The following is a 15,791-nucleotide window of genomic DNA, read 5'->3' as shown; positions in this document are numbered from 1 at the left end:
GCAAATACAGTAGTAGCCCCATGTTGATTACCCTTCAACATGTTGATGACCATGTTGATGATCCAGAGCATCTCAGAAGATCATTATGTGCAGTACATCAGAACCTCACATCATCATTATAGTGTGCCTTTCCTTGCTCCCCGCTCCACATTTTTGGTACTGAGCGTGGAGAAGCGCAGACTCAAATTACATTTGGGATATGAACTAGATGTTGCAGAAGGGGAAGAGGCAACTTCCCCACCCCCCCTCCCCTTCTCCCCTTTAACTTTGTCCTTTACATTATTTTTTCTCAAGCAGCAACAGGAGCTAAAAATATTTCTAGGAAAAAATTAATGTCCCAGCGCAACTTTGGTTCCCTGTTTCTTTCATGTCTGTGCTCTCTTCTGTCCACAGCAGACAGTGCAGAGTCTGATAGGCCTTTGACAAAGAGCTATTGATGGGGGCGGCTGTGTGAACTGGCCTGGCGTTGGTCACAGGCAGGCTCTGAGAGACCTGCTGCCCCTATATTTCAATAGACTCCAGTGTGTTGAGCCATTTGTTGAAAGGTCAGAAATGAACAGAGAAATGGAATGGTGTAAAAAAAAATCTTGTCCTCCTATAAATATCAGTCACAGTTAAAGGCACTTTATTGTACTTCCTCTCTCCAATGCCCCTGTGTGCATGAGGATTTCTCTCACGAAAGCTCCCTCTGTTGTGGTTTCCCAAATGCCAGGCAATTCCTCAGACTGTGCAGTTATTTGAGGAGAAAGGCAGTAGTCTTTGCCTCCAGTTTGTGCCTTCCCTTCTAGATGGAGTAATAGTCATCCTCCAGTCAACACTGCGAGGTTTAGGTGATGAACAGGGAAAGTCTTGTTGTGTAAACGGACAAGCTGTGTACAGTTCAGGGAGCTGGTCCACTGGACCAACTGCGAATTGGTGGGATTCTTCAGGTTGCTGGATCTGAGCTAGCAGTTGCCTTCATGATGACTTTAGCTGCCAAGCTAGAAGACATTGAAGCCACGTTGGAGCATCTGCTAATGGATGTGTTTGTAAGTAAAGCCTGGTTTTCAGTTCCAAAGTAATATGCTGATCATTTTAAAAGCAGGAGAATTTGGCATGTAGTAGGAACCCTTTTAAAGTCCTTGACAAGCTGCGTGTCCAGCAACATATGTCTATGAAGAAATAGTGTTGTTGTGCTTTCAGCAGAAATATGTGAACTAGCAGAGCGTGAAGGGGAGGCAAGATATGCTTTGCATTACCGGTAATTTTGCAGAGTACAATTGTTTAATTTCAGTGATGCATACACAACTGGGAAAAATTACTCTAATATACTGTAGTAGCAAACCTTATTGAAAGCTACACTGATAGTGTTACAACCATTTGAGATCCAGCCGGCTTTGCAAGATAAATAGCATTGTGGTGGCTTTCCTCTGTTAGTATAGAACTATTATTACGTTCTTTCACTTCTGTGAACTGCGATTTTCTCAAGCTTAGGGTTATTTAAGAGACTTAAAAGAGGTGTCCTTTGATGTAAAATGTGTTTGATTTGATTGAGAGGGGGGTTGCTTGAGACATCTAGTAAACTTGCATCATCCTTGCCTCTAGCATTGAGAAATATGTTGTGGCTTGTTGGATCTTAAAAGAAAGAGAGGGAAAATGCCCCAGATATGTTGAGATGTATATTTCAAGAAGCCTTTTAAGTTTAGCTCTTTCCCAGTCTGCATCTGTATTAGAATTTGTTTTAAGATGTTTTAAAGATGTTTTAATTGTTTTATCTCTTGTTGTTTGCTGCCCTGGGCTCCTTTGGGAGGAAGGGGGGGGATATAAATTTTATCTACTATCTCCCCCCCCTCTCTTTCTATACATGGCTTTTTCATTTTTGTTTAAACCAGACTTTATCTGAGATCACTATGTCTGACAATCAAGAGAGGTAATCTAGATTTATTCCTAGGTGTTTGGGATCAGAAACTAGTCTAGACTCCTTCAAGTATATATATTTTAAACGTTAAAAAAACGATAACTTGCTTGTATTACAAGTGATTTTATCACCTCTCATGTTTCAGTTGCAGTCTTTTCCCTGCTATCTTCTACAGTGGCTTCTGTTCCTTACCTACAAGGCTCTACTCATTCTTGTGTCAAACCCTATATCATAACTCACCTCCCTTCACAGGCCTTTCCTCCTGTCTATCAAATAATACCCTTCTTCCAGTCTCCGATGCCACCCCTTTGTGCAACAGCTTCACTTGCTCTATTTTGATCTTTGGCCATCTGCAAATCCCTCTTCAAGCCCAACTTCTTCCACACATCCTCCAAGTGGCTTTCCAGAGTTTTGTACTCTGTCACTTTTTCTGCTTCACCCTCTTTGCTATTATCCAGAAAACAGTGTGTGGTCCAGCGTCCACATGGAGCCTGTTGCTTGCTAGGCTTGCCCTGTAACTTTCAAGGAAGCAGCAGGGAATATACAGAGTCAGTTCTGTTACCTCTTTTGAAATCTGTGAGACTGACCACTTGAGACAGGGCTTGCAGGCAACGAGATTTCTTTCTTTATTTCTTTATTTGCACATTTACTGTTGTTCGTGTGCACTGTGCCCTACAGAATTTTGAAAATGAAAAGCATCTGCCAAACGAGCTTGCAATCTAAGTTTTGCCATGGGGGGGTGACAAGGGGGCAAGAGCACTAAGCAGTGGGGAGAGGAGCGAGTTAACAAATGGACCAAAGCACTTACCTGTCCTGAGGCTTTGCTTCATTTGGGGATGAGAATTAAGGTGTTAAGCTGAAGACTTTGTAGAAAGACAAACAATTTGAGGGAAGATGATGATCTGATGCTTAACTTGTTCATGTTGCATAGATGATATGCCCAATTGGGTAGGGAGTTGCTGCACACCAGCTCTATGTGATCACTGATGCCAAATGCATTTATTATTACTTTTACTGATGTGTTGCAGTGAGTTCATATTTTCTTGTGCAAATGTAATCAGCAAATGGTATGTATAAATAAGGACACACAGGCAAAATGCCTAGTCTAAGGGTTGTTGCACCACATGCACAATGACTGGCAATGGCTAACCTCTCTTCCACCCCTTCCAAGGAGCTCTCAGGTTTGTCGAATCATTATTTGTTCTCCACCATTCAGTCAATCAAACAATAAAATGTCATGAAAGTGTGCAATCTGTTGAGACATCCCTATTAAAACAAATACTCAGATTCACTGTTCAACCACAAAACCAGTTAAAGCAAGCACACACATATGTCCTGAGGCAGAAACAGCAGCTATCCTACCTTCTGTGGAAGACTTTGTGGAATAGAAATGCTTTCTCTGCCCCCCTATGCCAGGAGAGAAGCCGTTTCCTTAGGCAGAGACCGCAGGTGCTCAAAGGAATAACTGCAGGAAAAGTATGTTGCTCCTTGTAACTGACTTCTGAGCCTTCAGAGGAAGGCCCCAGTCCATGAAATAAGCACACAAGGAGGTTCATATTGGAGCACACATGCTGTAATGGCAACTTTGGGCAGCGGGAAGAGGAGCCTCCATGAGCACAGCAAGAGGTGCCCTGCTTGTGCTTTGAGGCACATATGCAGATGCTCAAATATTAATTTCAATGGGGGGGGGACCGAAACTGTGCAATGAATGAAATGTACACACAGAGTTCTGCTTCTTCCACTGATATTAATGGACCTTTTGGAATAGGAGAGCTCCATCTACCCTTTGAAGTTCCCATAGTCCTAAAACATCTCTAAAATGGGGTTGCATATCCATTGAGCTTGCTGTTTTCTAGTTCCCATCTGCCCTGTGCCTGTCCAAGCAATGAGTATTTATTCTGCTCTGAGAGCCATATGTGATGTGTTATGTTGCAATTAATGTGTATATAGAATTATATATACCTAATAGGGACGCGGGTGGCGCTGTGGGTAAAACCTCAGCGCCTAGGACTTGCCGATCGCATGGTCAGCGGTTCAAATCCCCGCAGTGGGGTCCGCTCCCGTTGCTCGGTCCCAGCGCCTGCCAACCTAGCAGTTCGAAAGCACCCCCAGGTGCAAGTAGATAAATAGGGACCTCTTACTGGTGGGAAGGTAAACGGCGTTTGCGTGTGCTGCGCTGGCTCGCCAGATGCAGCTTGTCACGCTGGCCACGTGACCCGGAAGTGTCTGCGGACAGCGCTAGCTCCCGGCCTATAGAGTGAGATGAGCGCACAACCCTAGAGTCTGGCAAGACTGGCCCGAACGGGAAGGGTACCTTTACCTTTAATAGGAACTTAGTAAATATTTGGTAAGCATTTCCTGCTTTCCTAAGTGGTAAGATGTTTAAGGGAGAGTAAGTACTGCATTATTTAGTTTCCTCTGTAGGAGTGCTCTGGAGATGTATGTTATATTGTGATATTTATTTTACTTACATGCAAGCAGAGGATAAGGGAGGCTAATTCAGCACCAGGTCCTCAAGAAAAGCAACTGCATCCCAAGGATCTTTCAGCCAAATCATTGGGACATGGGTGGTGCTGTGGTCTAAACCACTGAGCCTCTTGGGCCTGCTGATTGGAAGGTCAGTGGTTCGAATCCGCGCCACGGAGTGAGCTCCCATTGCTCTGTCCCAGCTTCTGCCAACCTTTTAGAGTTAATACTCTGGAGAGATCTGCATCCTTATAAGGGTCTCTTCTTAATGATCATGGAGCCCATGGCCAGTGGTGTGGTGTGCTGCGCCTGACCTAGCCATGCTTTGCCTGCGCTTCAGTTGGAACGGTCTCCCTCAGTCCTTGGAGGTTTTTAAGCAGAGGTTGGATGACCATCTGCCAGGGATGCTTTTGCTGAGATTCCTGCCTTGCAGGGTGTCAGACTAGATGACCCTTGGGGATCCCTTCCAACTCTATGGTTCTAAATTGGACCCAAGAGACCAAAGCACCATCACCAGCTATTGCATGGCAGGCAAATCAGCCAGCTCTGCGAAGCTGCTCTCAGTTTAGCTGGCCCCCCTGCTGTGGAAGAACAAGGATTAACAGAACATCTCCTGGTCTGGCTCCCAATTACCAGGTCTTTTAACAGGTCTGCAGCCCCCAGCCACCTGATGCCCCTGGCCCCTAGGGCTTTTTCAGCCACAACCCCTTTCTCTCTCTCCCAGTCTCCCTTCTCGTTTTGCCAATATGATCCTTTAAAACACATTCTGCCTGCATTGTATCACCTTGAGTATATTTTGTTGTCAGTCCCTGCTTGTGATGTCTCTGTGTGTTCTTTTGCAAAGGACACACAATAGGGCCCCATATTGCTTCATCCCTTTGTGTATGCAAACATACATTTTTATTTTTAATTTTTAAGCAGCAGCTAACACTAAATTCAGTATGAAGCAACAGGGGAATGCAAAGTGTATTTTCATTTAAGGTCATTAGTAGATTACTAAGTATTTTGCCATCAGCATGAAAACTAATATTCAGATTAGCATCTGGCCATTCAACTGAAATGAACTGCCGGTGAATATTGTTTCAGGTAACAGGACTCACCTGGGAATTGTCCCCCAGAACCTTCCTTCCCATTCATCTTGATCTGTGTCAGTGTTATTGCTTTAAAAGTGAGATGATGCATTGTCATATTCAATGCTCTTGTGTCCTCCTTTGTTCCAGGTCTGGGGCATATGCTTGCAAATCATTGTAAAATAGAATTCTGGGGCCTTAATATCCCAGCAGTCCTAGAGGGGGCTGCACACTTGACATTTTTGTTTTGTTCTCTTTACAAGAACGTAAATCATATGGATGGATTTACACTGAGCAACAATGATAATGAGATTGCATAAATGTAAATAAGATTCAGCTGCAGAATCCAGAAAGCTCCAGAAGCCTGATTGATCACATACTTGATAAAACTCTGGCACAACATAAGAGAGCCAACAAGTTATATAGGCACTATCCCCAATGGCTGATCATATATGGTGAGTGGAAATGACACTTCAAACTTTATTCCATTTGTTTCTAGTTAAAGAATAATATATTGTAAAGCTGGAAGAGCTCTTTCCTTGAGAAATACTGCCTCTAAGAGTTTCGGGATTGGCCTGGGTGGGCCAATGGTTTGGCTTAGTTCAGGTACGAGGGGCTAGTCTTTGTTCAGTCACTATTAATCCCTGTGAGGTTGCACCCTCAGCAAAAGAAGGTTGCTACCATTTTCTGTTTTGAAACTTTAAGTTGAGAAAGAGAGCAAGAGTGAGAGGGGCAAAAGGAGAAAAAGGAGTGAGAAGAGAACTAAGAAATGTGGATATATTTAGTCCAATGTGGCAGCAGGGGAGCCTAGGTTTATAAAGACGGAAGACAACTGGTATTTGGTATAAGGTGAAGATTGTGATATAAATAAAGAATATTTGAGCAAAAATTAATAATCCTACAGGCCTTAAATATCAAGAGTGGGGAGTGAAACTCTCAGTCAAGGACATGCAAGGCCTTCAGCATTAATTTTCAGCATTAATTATTTCCATAGCTAGCAGAGGACTAGCCAGGGTTTTTGCCCTGGCTGAAGCCTCCAAGGGGTGCCATTGAGGCTCCCAGCTTGTCTGGGCTTCAGGCGTTGGCTTGCACACCCAGCCTTCCTGCTCCTAGGTGAGCGATCCTCCTTCCCTTTCCCCAGGAAGCAGAAGAAGGGCTCCTTGGTCTGGTTTTGCAACTGTGTGAGAGAGAAATCCTGGGTTTAGTGTTCCTGTATGTTAGGTGATTATTGCTTCTACAAAGCTTTGCATTCGGGGCAAGGCACAGCCTTTGGATTTTTGTGCCGTGCGGTGGGATTTTATACAGTATGCCAATGGTAATAATGGAAGCAACTTAACGTCTGAGGTCAACAGGAATATCTGCCTGGCGTGAAGCTTTATTAGCTTGCTGGTGCAACATATATATTATTCTTTTGTGTTCTTATTCCCACCCCCATGTCTTTAGTTAATTTGGATCCGGCCTTTAATATATAACAGTAGTTTATTTATCTCACAGTTACCTGCAGCAAATAATCATAATGCTATAAGTTGATATAATATAATATAATATAATATAATATAATATAATATAATATAATATAATATTTACACCCCGCCCACTCTGGGCAGCTCCCAACCGAATATTAAAAACACAATACAGCATTAAACATTAAAAACTTCCCTAAACAGGGCTGCCTTCAGATGTCTTCTAAAAGTAAGATAGTTGTTTATTTCCTTGACATCTGGTGGGAGGGCGTTCCACAGGCCCTCTGCCTGGTTCCCTGTAACCTCACTTCTCACAGTGAGGGAACCGCCAGAAGGCCCTCCGCACTGGACCTCAGTGTCCGGGCTGAATGATGGGGGTGGAGATGCTCCTTCAGGTCTACTGGGCTGAGACTATTTAGAGCTTTAAAGCTCAGCACCAACACTTTGAATTGTGCTCAGAAATGTGCTGGGAACCAATGTAGGTCTCTCAGGACCGGTGTTATATGGTCTTGGCCGCCACTCCCAGTCACTAGTCTAGCTGTCGCATTCTGGATTAATTGCAGTTTCCGAGTCACCTTCAAAGGTAGCCCCACATAGAGCGCATTACGGTAGTCCAAGCCGGAGATAACTAGAGCATGGACCACTCTGGCAAGACATTCCGTGAGCAGGGAGGGTCTCATCCTGCGTACTAGATGGAGCTGGCAGACAGCTGCCCTGGACACAGAATTGACCTGCTCCTCCATGGACAGCTGTGAGTCCAAAATTACTCCTAGGCTGCGCACCTGGTCCTTCAGGGGTACAGTTACCCCATTCAGGACTAGGGAGTCCCTCACACCTGCCCGCCCCCTGTCCCCCAAGAACAGTACTTCTGTCTTGTCAGGATTCAGCCTCAATCTGTTAGCCACCATCCATCCAACAGCCTCAGACACTCACACTGGACCTTCACCGCCTTCACTGGTTCTGATTTAAAAGAGAGATAGAGCTGGGTATCATCCGCATACTGATGAACACCCAGCCCAAACCCCTGATGATCTCTCCCAGCAGCTTCATATAGATGTTAAAAAGCATGGGAGAGAGGATGGAGCCCTGAGGCAACCCCTCCTAAGAACATAAAAAATGCATACTTTACTTGTTATAAGTTACGCTGGATATTTTGTTGGGTAAATTATGCTGGAAATCAATTAAAATATTGTTTAAAAATAAAGCATTGAATTCAAATAATATATTTTCTACTTTGATGCCCTTTACGAACAAATGTTGTGAGCTGTGTGTCTGTGCGCAGATGCGCAGGGTGTGTGCTAAACTCTGTCTTTGACCCCTGGGGGAAAGAAAGCCTGGTTTTGCCCCTGCAGCTTTCATTAACGTGTGATCTGCTGCATGGAAGAAGCTGATTAAAGCACAGTTGTGTGACGGAAGGTGTATGTAGCAAGTCTTGTGCATGCGAAATGGCTCTCCAAACCACCTTAGCTGTTTTTGTCCCACAAAGAGTGAGAAAAGAGGAACATTGTGGCAAGCTGCTTTCCCACAAGCAACTTGTGACATGGAGGTATACCCATGAAGTTGTGTTTTGAGCAGCCATGTGCAGGGCAAGTTGACTTTCTGCAGCTGGATCCAAGTATGGAGATGTCCTGTGATAGTTCTAGTACTCCCCCCGCCCTGCTGCTGCCGCCACCAACAATTTGTATGGTTATGCTTCCCTCCGCTTTTTTTTCTTTTGCCATTCTCACATTATCAGCAGCTTTCTCTGAGGACATAATGTTCTTGTTACAGCATTGGTACCATGCTATCTCCAAAGCAGCGGTTGCCCTATTGGCCCTTTCCTCCCTTTTATTCCGAAAGGACACTAGAAGGCTTTGTGGCTTCTGTGAAATGAGATAAAAAGGGAAGCATCAGATGCGACACGACCTAATTAGTTGTCCTCACTTAGCTGTCCTCAGAGCTTGTTGAACAGAGAATTGAGCAGGAGTGGCCAAACCACAGCCAAAGACTCATAGATGGGCTAAAGCGTTAAAATGGGGTGGGGGTCCTTTGAACTCTGAAAAGAAAGTTAGTTGGCTTGCAGGGCTTTTAAATGCTGAATTTGGGAAATGAAGTACTGCCAGAGCTACACAACTTGTCTAGTGTTTGACTTCTTTGAAAGCCGCTTGCTAGATTCAAAAGAATAAGGGAAGCCAGAGCAACTGTAGGCCAAGAGCACTGTGGAAAATTAAAAGGATGTCTAGATCAAGCCGGCTGACACTGCTCAAAGCTCTGGGACGGGTGTGGGTGGGTGTGTAGGCATCACCACTGAGCCCTGCCAGGCTGGTGGTGCCATCACAGCTGCCCAAGATGCCAGGTGCTGATGCCAGCCCTGGAATTAATCTGTCCCTAAACAAAATTAAAATGCACTGTTGAACACAGCTCTGATCTGGAAGACAAAGACAGCACTTCAGCAGTTTTCTAGTAACATCCACTGAGGATAACCAGAACTGTCCAAGAAAATCTCTGGCATTTCAGTTGGAGGTATGTAGACAGCACCAAAAATCAGTAGTGTGATAATATTTGTTCTTTGTTGTTGTTTTTTGTTGATGTAATAATTCCTGAATTTGCATTGTTGCTTCACTAAACACAATCTATTAGTACAGATTACCAAAATTTACATTCCTGAGTAGAAAGGGATTGCAAAAAAAGAAGAGGTGATAATGGACTTTTCTAGAAAGCATGGAAGAATCCAATCTGCCTTCTTACCTGCTATAATTGCTAAGCATCCTCGCAGCCCCAACTGATCATTGGTGTTGAGAACATGACATCAGTCTTAATGAAACATGCAGTAATATAAGACATTATCAAAATGTAAAGTGATCCATTAACCTATATGGGAAGCAATAGATTGCTCAGTTTGGCAGAGCTGCTGGGACTTGCTAATGGAACAAAGGGGAGCTAGTTGGTACTTTGTACAGTCACAAATCATACATAATGTAATAGCCTAACGGATACCCTTGGCTTCTGTGAAATAACCAATATTTTTTTATTTCTCTGCAAGAGGGGTGAGCTCATCTGGGTTGAACTGTGCTAAGAGTAAGCTCACAGATTCCTGGCTGGTCTCTCATGCTTAAAATGGTCAGAGCCAGGCTTGGGCTGTGAAAGGTTGTACCCAAATCAAGTCCTAAAATGTGTGTTCTCCAGCCTTAAGATCCCTGGATTCAACTATTTAAGCTTGAGCTGGTGGGTGGGATGCAGCAAGCAGAAGGCGTTGATCTCTTGACTTTGCATCTGCCATATGTGATTATAATGACCTACCTTACAGGATTGTTGTAAGGATGCACTGATGATGCAGCTGACATGCTTTGAATATGCTAAAGCTCCATGTAAAGGCTAAGCATTAACGTTTTGATGCAATGAGGTCGAGTTAAACAAGATTTAAAGTCCATATTTATTTAATATTGCTTTCCACTAGGTTCGGTTTATTGGATTTTTGTTTAGCTTCCAAAAACAAAAAGCCCTGAAGTCATTTACAACAACACAACAAAATGTAAAACATCCAATCTTTGGTGCTCCCTAATGCACAGGAATAATAATAATAATAATATTTGCCTATCACCAGAAGAATGACAAAGTTGGCACCAGGTGGACCTTCCTAGTCTGCTCACAGTGGCTAACAGAATTGTAAAGAGGAATTCATAGAATCATAGAGTTGGAAGAGACCACAAGGGCCATCGAGTCCAACCCCCTGCCAAGCAGGAAACACCATCAGAGCACTCCTGACATATGGTTGTCAAGCCTCTGCTTAAAGACCTCCAAAGAAGGAGACTCCACCACACTCCTTGGCAGCAAATTCCACTGTCAAACACCTCTTACTGTCAGGAAGTTCTTCCTAATGTTTAGGTGGAATCTTCTTTCTTGTAGTTTGGATCCATTGCTCTGTGTCCGCTTCTCTGGAGCAACAGAAAACAACCTTTCTCCCTCCTCTATGTGACATCCTTTTATATATTTGAACATGGCTATCATATCACCCCTTAACCTCCTCTTCTCCAGGCTAAACATGCCCAGCTCCCTTAGCCGTTCCTCATAAGGCATCGTTTCCAGGCCTTTGACCATTTTGGTTGCCCTCCTCTGGACACGTTCCAGTTTGTCAGTGTCCTTCTTGAACTGTGGTGCCCAGAACTGGACACAGTACTCCAGGTGAGGTCTGACCAGAGCAGAATACAGTGGTACTATTACTTCCCTTGATCTAGATGCTATACTCCTATTGATGCAGCCCAGAATTGCATTGGCTTTTTTAGCTGCCGCGTCACACTGTTGGCTCATGTCAAGTTTGTGGTCAACCAAGACTCCTAGATCCTTTTCACATGTAGTGCTCTCAAGCCAGGTGTCACCCATCTTGTATTTGTGCCTCTCATTTTTTTTGCCCAAGTGCAATACTTTACATTTCTCCCTGTTAAAATTCATCTTGTTTGTTTTGGCCCAGTTCTCTAATCTGTCAAGGTCGTTTTGAAGTGTGATCCTGTCCTCTGGGGTGTTAGCCACCCCTCCCAGTTTGGTGTCATCTGCAAATTTGATCAGGATGCCCTTGAGTCCATCATCCAAGTCGTTGATAAAGATGTTGAATAAGACCGGGCCCAAGACAGAACCCTGTGGCACCCCACTAGTCACTCTTCTCCAGGATGAAGAGGAACCATTGATGAGCACCCTTTGGGTTCGGTCAGTCAGCCAGTTACAAATCCACTGAGTGGTAGCATAGTCAAGACCGCATTTTACCAGCTTCTTTACAAGAATATCATGGGGCACTTTGTCAAATGCCTTGCTGAAATCAAGGTAGGCTACATCCACTGCGTTCCCTTCATCTACCAGGCTTGTAATTCTGTCAAAAAACGAGATCAGGTTAGTCTGACATGACTTATTTTTCAGAAATCCATGCTGACTATTGGTGATCACAGCATTCCTTTCTAGGTGCTCACAGACTGTTTGCTTAATGATCTGCTCCAGAATCTTCCCTGGTATTGATGTCAGACTGACTGGGCGGTAATTATTTGGGTCCTCTCTTTTCCCCTTTTTGAAAATAGGGACAACATTTGCCATCCTCCAGTCTGCCGGGACTTCGCCTGTTCTCCAGGAATTCTCAAAGATGACTGCCAGTGGTTCTGAGATCACATCTGCCAGTTCTTTTAATACTCTTGGATGCAGTTCATCTGGCCCTGGAGACTTGAATACATCTAAACTAGCCAAGTATTCTTGTACTATCTCCTTAGTTATTCTGGGCTGTGTTTCCTCTGCTGAATCATTTGCTCCAAATTCTTCAGGTCGGGCATTGTTTTCTTTATCGGAGAAGACTGAGGCAAAGAAGGCATTGAGGAGTTCAGCCCTTTCTGTGTCCCCTGTTTGCATTTCACCATCTTCTCCTCTGAGTGACCCCACTGTTTCTTTGTCCTTCCTTTTGCTACGAACATACCCATAGAAGCCTTTTTTGTTGCTTTTAACCTCTCTAGCAAGCCTGAGTTCATTCTGTGCTTTAGCTTTTCTGACTTTGTGTCTACACGTCCTGGCTATTTGTTTGAATTCCTCTTTGGTGGTTTCCCCCCTTTTCCATTTTTTGTACACATCCTTTTTTAATCTTAACTCAGTTAAAAGTTCTTTAAATAGCCACCCTGGCTTCTTTAGGCACCTTCCATGTTTCCGTCTCATTGGTATTGCCTGAAGTTGTGCTTTTACTATCTCCCTCTTAACAAACTCCCAGCCATCATGAACTCCCTTTCCTTTTAGTATTACTGTCCATGGGATCTCACCCAGCACTTCCCTAAGTTTTATGAAGTCGGCTTTCTTAAAGTCAAGAAATTGAGTCCTAGTATGCTTGGCTGCTCCTTTCCGCTGGATAGTAAATTTCAGAAGAGCATGATCACTCGCGTCTAATGATCCTTCCACTTCTACCCCACTAACCAGGTCATCAACATTGGTTAGGACCAGATCTAAAATGGCTGTTCCTCTTGTTGCTTCTCCCACTTTCTGGACAATGAAGTTGTCTGCAAGGCCAGTGAGGAATCTGTTTGACCTTATGCTCTTGGCTGAGTTTGACATCCAACAAATATCCGGGTAATTGAAGTCCCCCATTACTACTATCTCCCTTCCTTTTGCATGCTTGGCCATCTGTTCCAGGAAGGCATCATCTATGTCCTCCGTTTGGCTTGGGGATCTATAGTAAACTCCCACAATGAGGTCACTGTTATTCTTCTCTCCCTTAATTTTGACCCAAATGCTCTCACTTTGGCTTTGAGGTTCTAAATCTTGGATCTCTTCACAGGTATACACATCCCTGACATATAACGCCACTCCTCCTCCTTTCTTGTCTGGTCTGTTTCTCTGAAATAGATTGTATCCCTCCATTATTACATTCCAATCGTGGGACTTATCCCACCAGGTTTCAGTGATGCCTATTATGTCATATTTAGTTTGCTGTACCAAGAGCTCAAGCTCATCTTGTTTATTTCCCATGCTTTGCGCATTAGTGTACAGACATTGAAGTCCATTAATCATTCCCCCGTGTCTCTTCTTTAAGGATTTTTTCCTCCCACCACTAGGTCTGCGTGCTGTTTGCTCCATTTGGTCTATGACATTTGCACTAAATGGACACAAAATAGAAGATTGGGGGCTTTTGGCCCCTTTCTCTGTGCTGGAAATTGTTGGTGCTGAGCGGCAGCAGCAAGGTTAGTGGGCGGTGGCAACCTTTGGCCCCTTTGCTCTGCTACCGGCATTTTGTCCAGTAGCTTTCAGGATATGGCCCTTGCAAAAACATATAGGCAGTAGCCTAAAATACTGAGCTAATACAAGTGCCAGAGTGAGATCCATTTCCTGCAGCCCTAAGAGCTGATCATGACATGAGAAATTATATCCGCTACAGAATCCTTTTTGTTTATGTAAGTGTTCCAGGCCAAAGGACACTTCCTTGTTCCCCTGGTGATATCAGAGCAGCGTGTCTCAAAGGCAGCTGTGTCAAACAACTTCCCTCTCTGATTAATGGCTGCTCCTCAGAGGCATGTGGGAAAATAGAAAATCCAAACTATTTTCTGCACTGACAGCATTCACTCTTTTATTTATATATCTATATAGTGAACAAACTTAAGGGTGTCTCATAAATATTTAAGGAGATTGTGGAATGATAAGAGGTTTTGGGGGCACACCATAAACTGCAATTTATTTTTCTGTTCTAGTGATGCTTGTAGAGAGACCAGGACTGAGCAAGTGAAACTACACATGCCAAAAAATTACAGGAATTTTGCAAGGCTCTCTAATTCTAATAAAATAATTTATGATGGGAGAAAACCCCATGCAATGATACTTTGACAAATATTTCCTGTAAATAGGCTCCCACGTGTCAGATTCATTTAATCACATTCACTGAAGCACAAGCACTGAGGAGTGATCAAAGTCTTATCTTCCTTTAGATCATGGTTAAACAGATTCAAAAAATTCATCAGATGAGGCGCATTTACAAAATTCAGCGTATGAGTGAAACAGAAGGAAAAGTTAACTCCCAGTTATTTCTCCTGTTACATATGATGCATGCAACTCTGCATCATTTTCTTTGTGAAGGAATTCAAAGCAGCACCGTGACAATCCTTCCTTCAGCCAAAGCTTTTCAGCCTGCCAGACAGAACGATCGCCCTCCCCCCAAACCCCATTGAGACAATTCCAGCAGCACATGGAGCACAGAGGGGAAGGAGGGGAGCGGAGGTCTGCTGCACATGCAGAGGCTCTTGCATGGGCTTCCACGAGTGGGACTGCTAGTCTGAATCCTGCCCTTAGCATGTTAGTTACATTTATATCCATCTTTACATGAAAAATGCCCAAGGCTGCTAACAACAATAACATCTACTGGGAAAACAGCTGATTTGTAAACTCTGGGAATTCTTACTATTCAGAGTGATGAGATCAGGAGGCAGCATCCCTTCAGTTCCCAATTAGCTCCAATCTTTCAAGATATTAAATTCAACCAGAAGTTTTCGTGTAGAAATAGCCACCTGGCAGGCCGTGGACCACATCTCCAAAATGGTTCTGCCTGGTTCCCAAGCCTCTGGATAGGGACTGAAATAATGGTCCCATATTGAGGAATTCACTTGTCTTGGACCAGGAATCCTCAGATGCAGAGTCCTCCTACAACAGAAGCCCCAAGAGGAGAGCTGGCTCCAACCCCAACACTTCTCATATGAATTCAGTGGCACCTGAGCTTGCATCTCATCCGCTGAACCCTGAAGAGGCATCTCTGCCTCCACACTCAGATGGATGGATCACAGACTCCTTGGTGCCTCTCAGAGCGAATAATTCTGGCTCTCCTGGGCATTACCACAGTACTTCCTTTTGGGAAGTATGAATGAACGAGCCCCCAAGAAATTAAGGCATATGGTTCCCCAGGGATGATGCACTGGTCAATTCTGAGCCCTGTTCACTCGTTCTCCCCTCACACAATTACTATCAAGCATGGCCTATGAGTTCCACCCATTCAATCAAATTTTTTGAAGTAACAACAATTTTCCCTCTGTCACAATGCAAACCTAGAACTAAAGATTTACCTGTCTATTCGCTGCAACAACAGGGACACTGACTTTCCTAGTCCTGCATCCAATGTTATTCTTTAATTAACTTCCAGAATACATCAAAGCCTGGATATGCTGCAAGGTCCAAGAAGAGAGGGTTTCATATAGTCAAATGGAGATAGATGGCAATGAGCATTTGGGCACCAGACCTCTGAAGTGTTTGCTGCTTTGAGTTCTTAGAAGAAAGAGAGAGAAATGGACTGTAGATGCATAAATTGTTAATGGGAATGAGTCTGTAAATGACACTGAAATATACTCTGTCTCATTGATGGGTTTTGCAGGACTAATAAAAGTCATTATTGCCCATACAAATGACTTCCTGCAAGCAGCT

The 15,791-nt window shown here is 43.8% G+C and overlaps 1 protein-coding gene across 4 annotated transcripts in view; it reads left to right on the top strand.

Annotated features, from left to right (window-relative positions):
- Window positions 1-15,791, top strand: part of FRMD4A (FERM domain containing 4A) — a 464,351-nt gene that overhangs the window by 143,142 nt on the left and 305,418 nt on the right. The window contains exon 1 of one of the 4 annotated variants that reach the window (XM_053406325.1): window positions 948-1,028. The exons of the other annotated variants lie outside the window; for them this stretch is intronic. Within the exon in view, the coding sequence (XP_053262300.1) occupies window positions 960-1,028 (69 nt within the window). The 5' untranslated portion in view covers window positions 948-959. Of the gene's footprint in view, window positions 1-947; window positions 1,029-15,791 lie in introns of those variants that run through there. 4 annotated transcript variants of the gene reach the window in all.

This window comes from Podarcis raffonei, chromosome 10, assembly GCF_027172205.1.
Source record: "Podarcis raffonei isolate rPodRaf1 chromosome 10, rPodRaf1.pri, whole genome shotgun sequence".
Lineage (NCBI taxonomy): Eukaryota > Metazoa > Chordata > Lepidosauria > Squamata > Lacertidae > Podarcis > Podarcis raffonei.
This window is presented reverse-complemented; position numbering and strand designations above follow the sequence as displayed.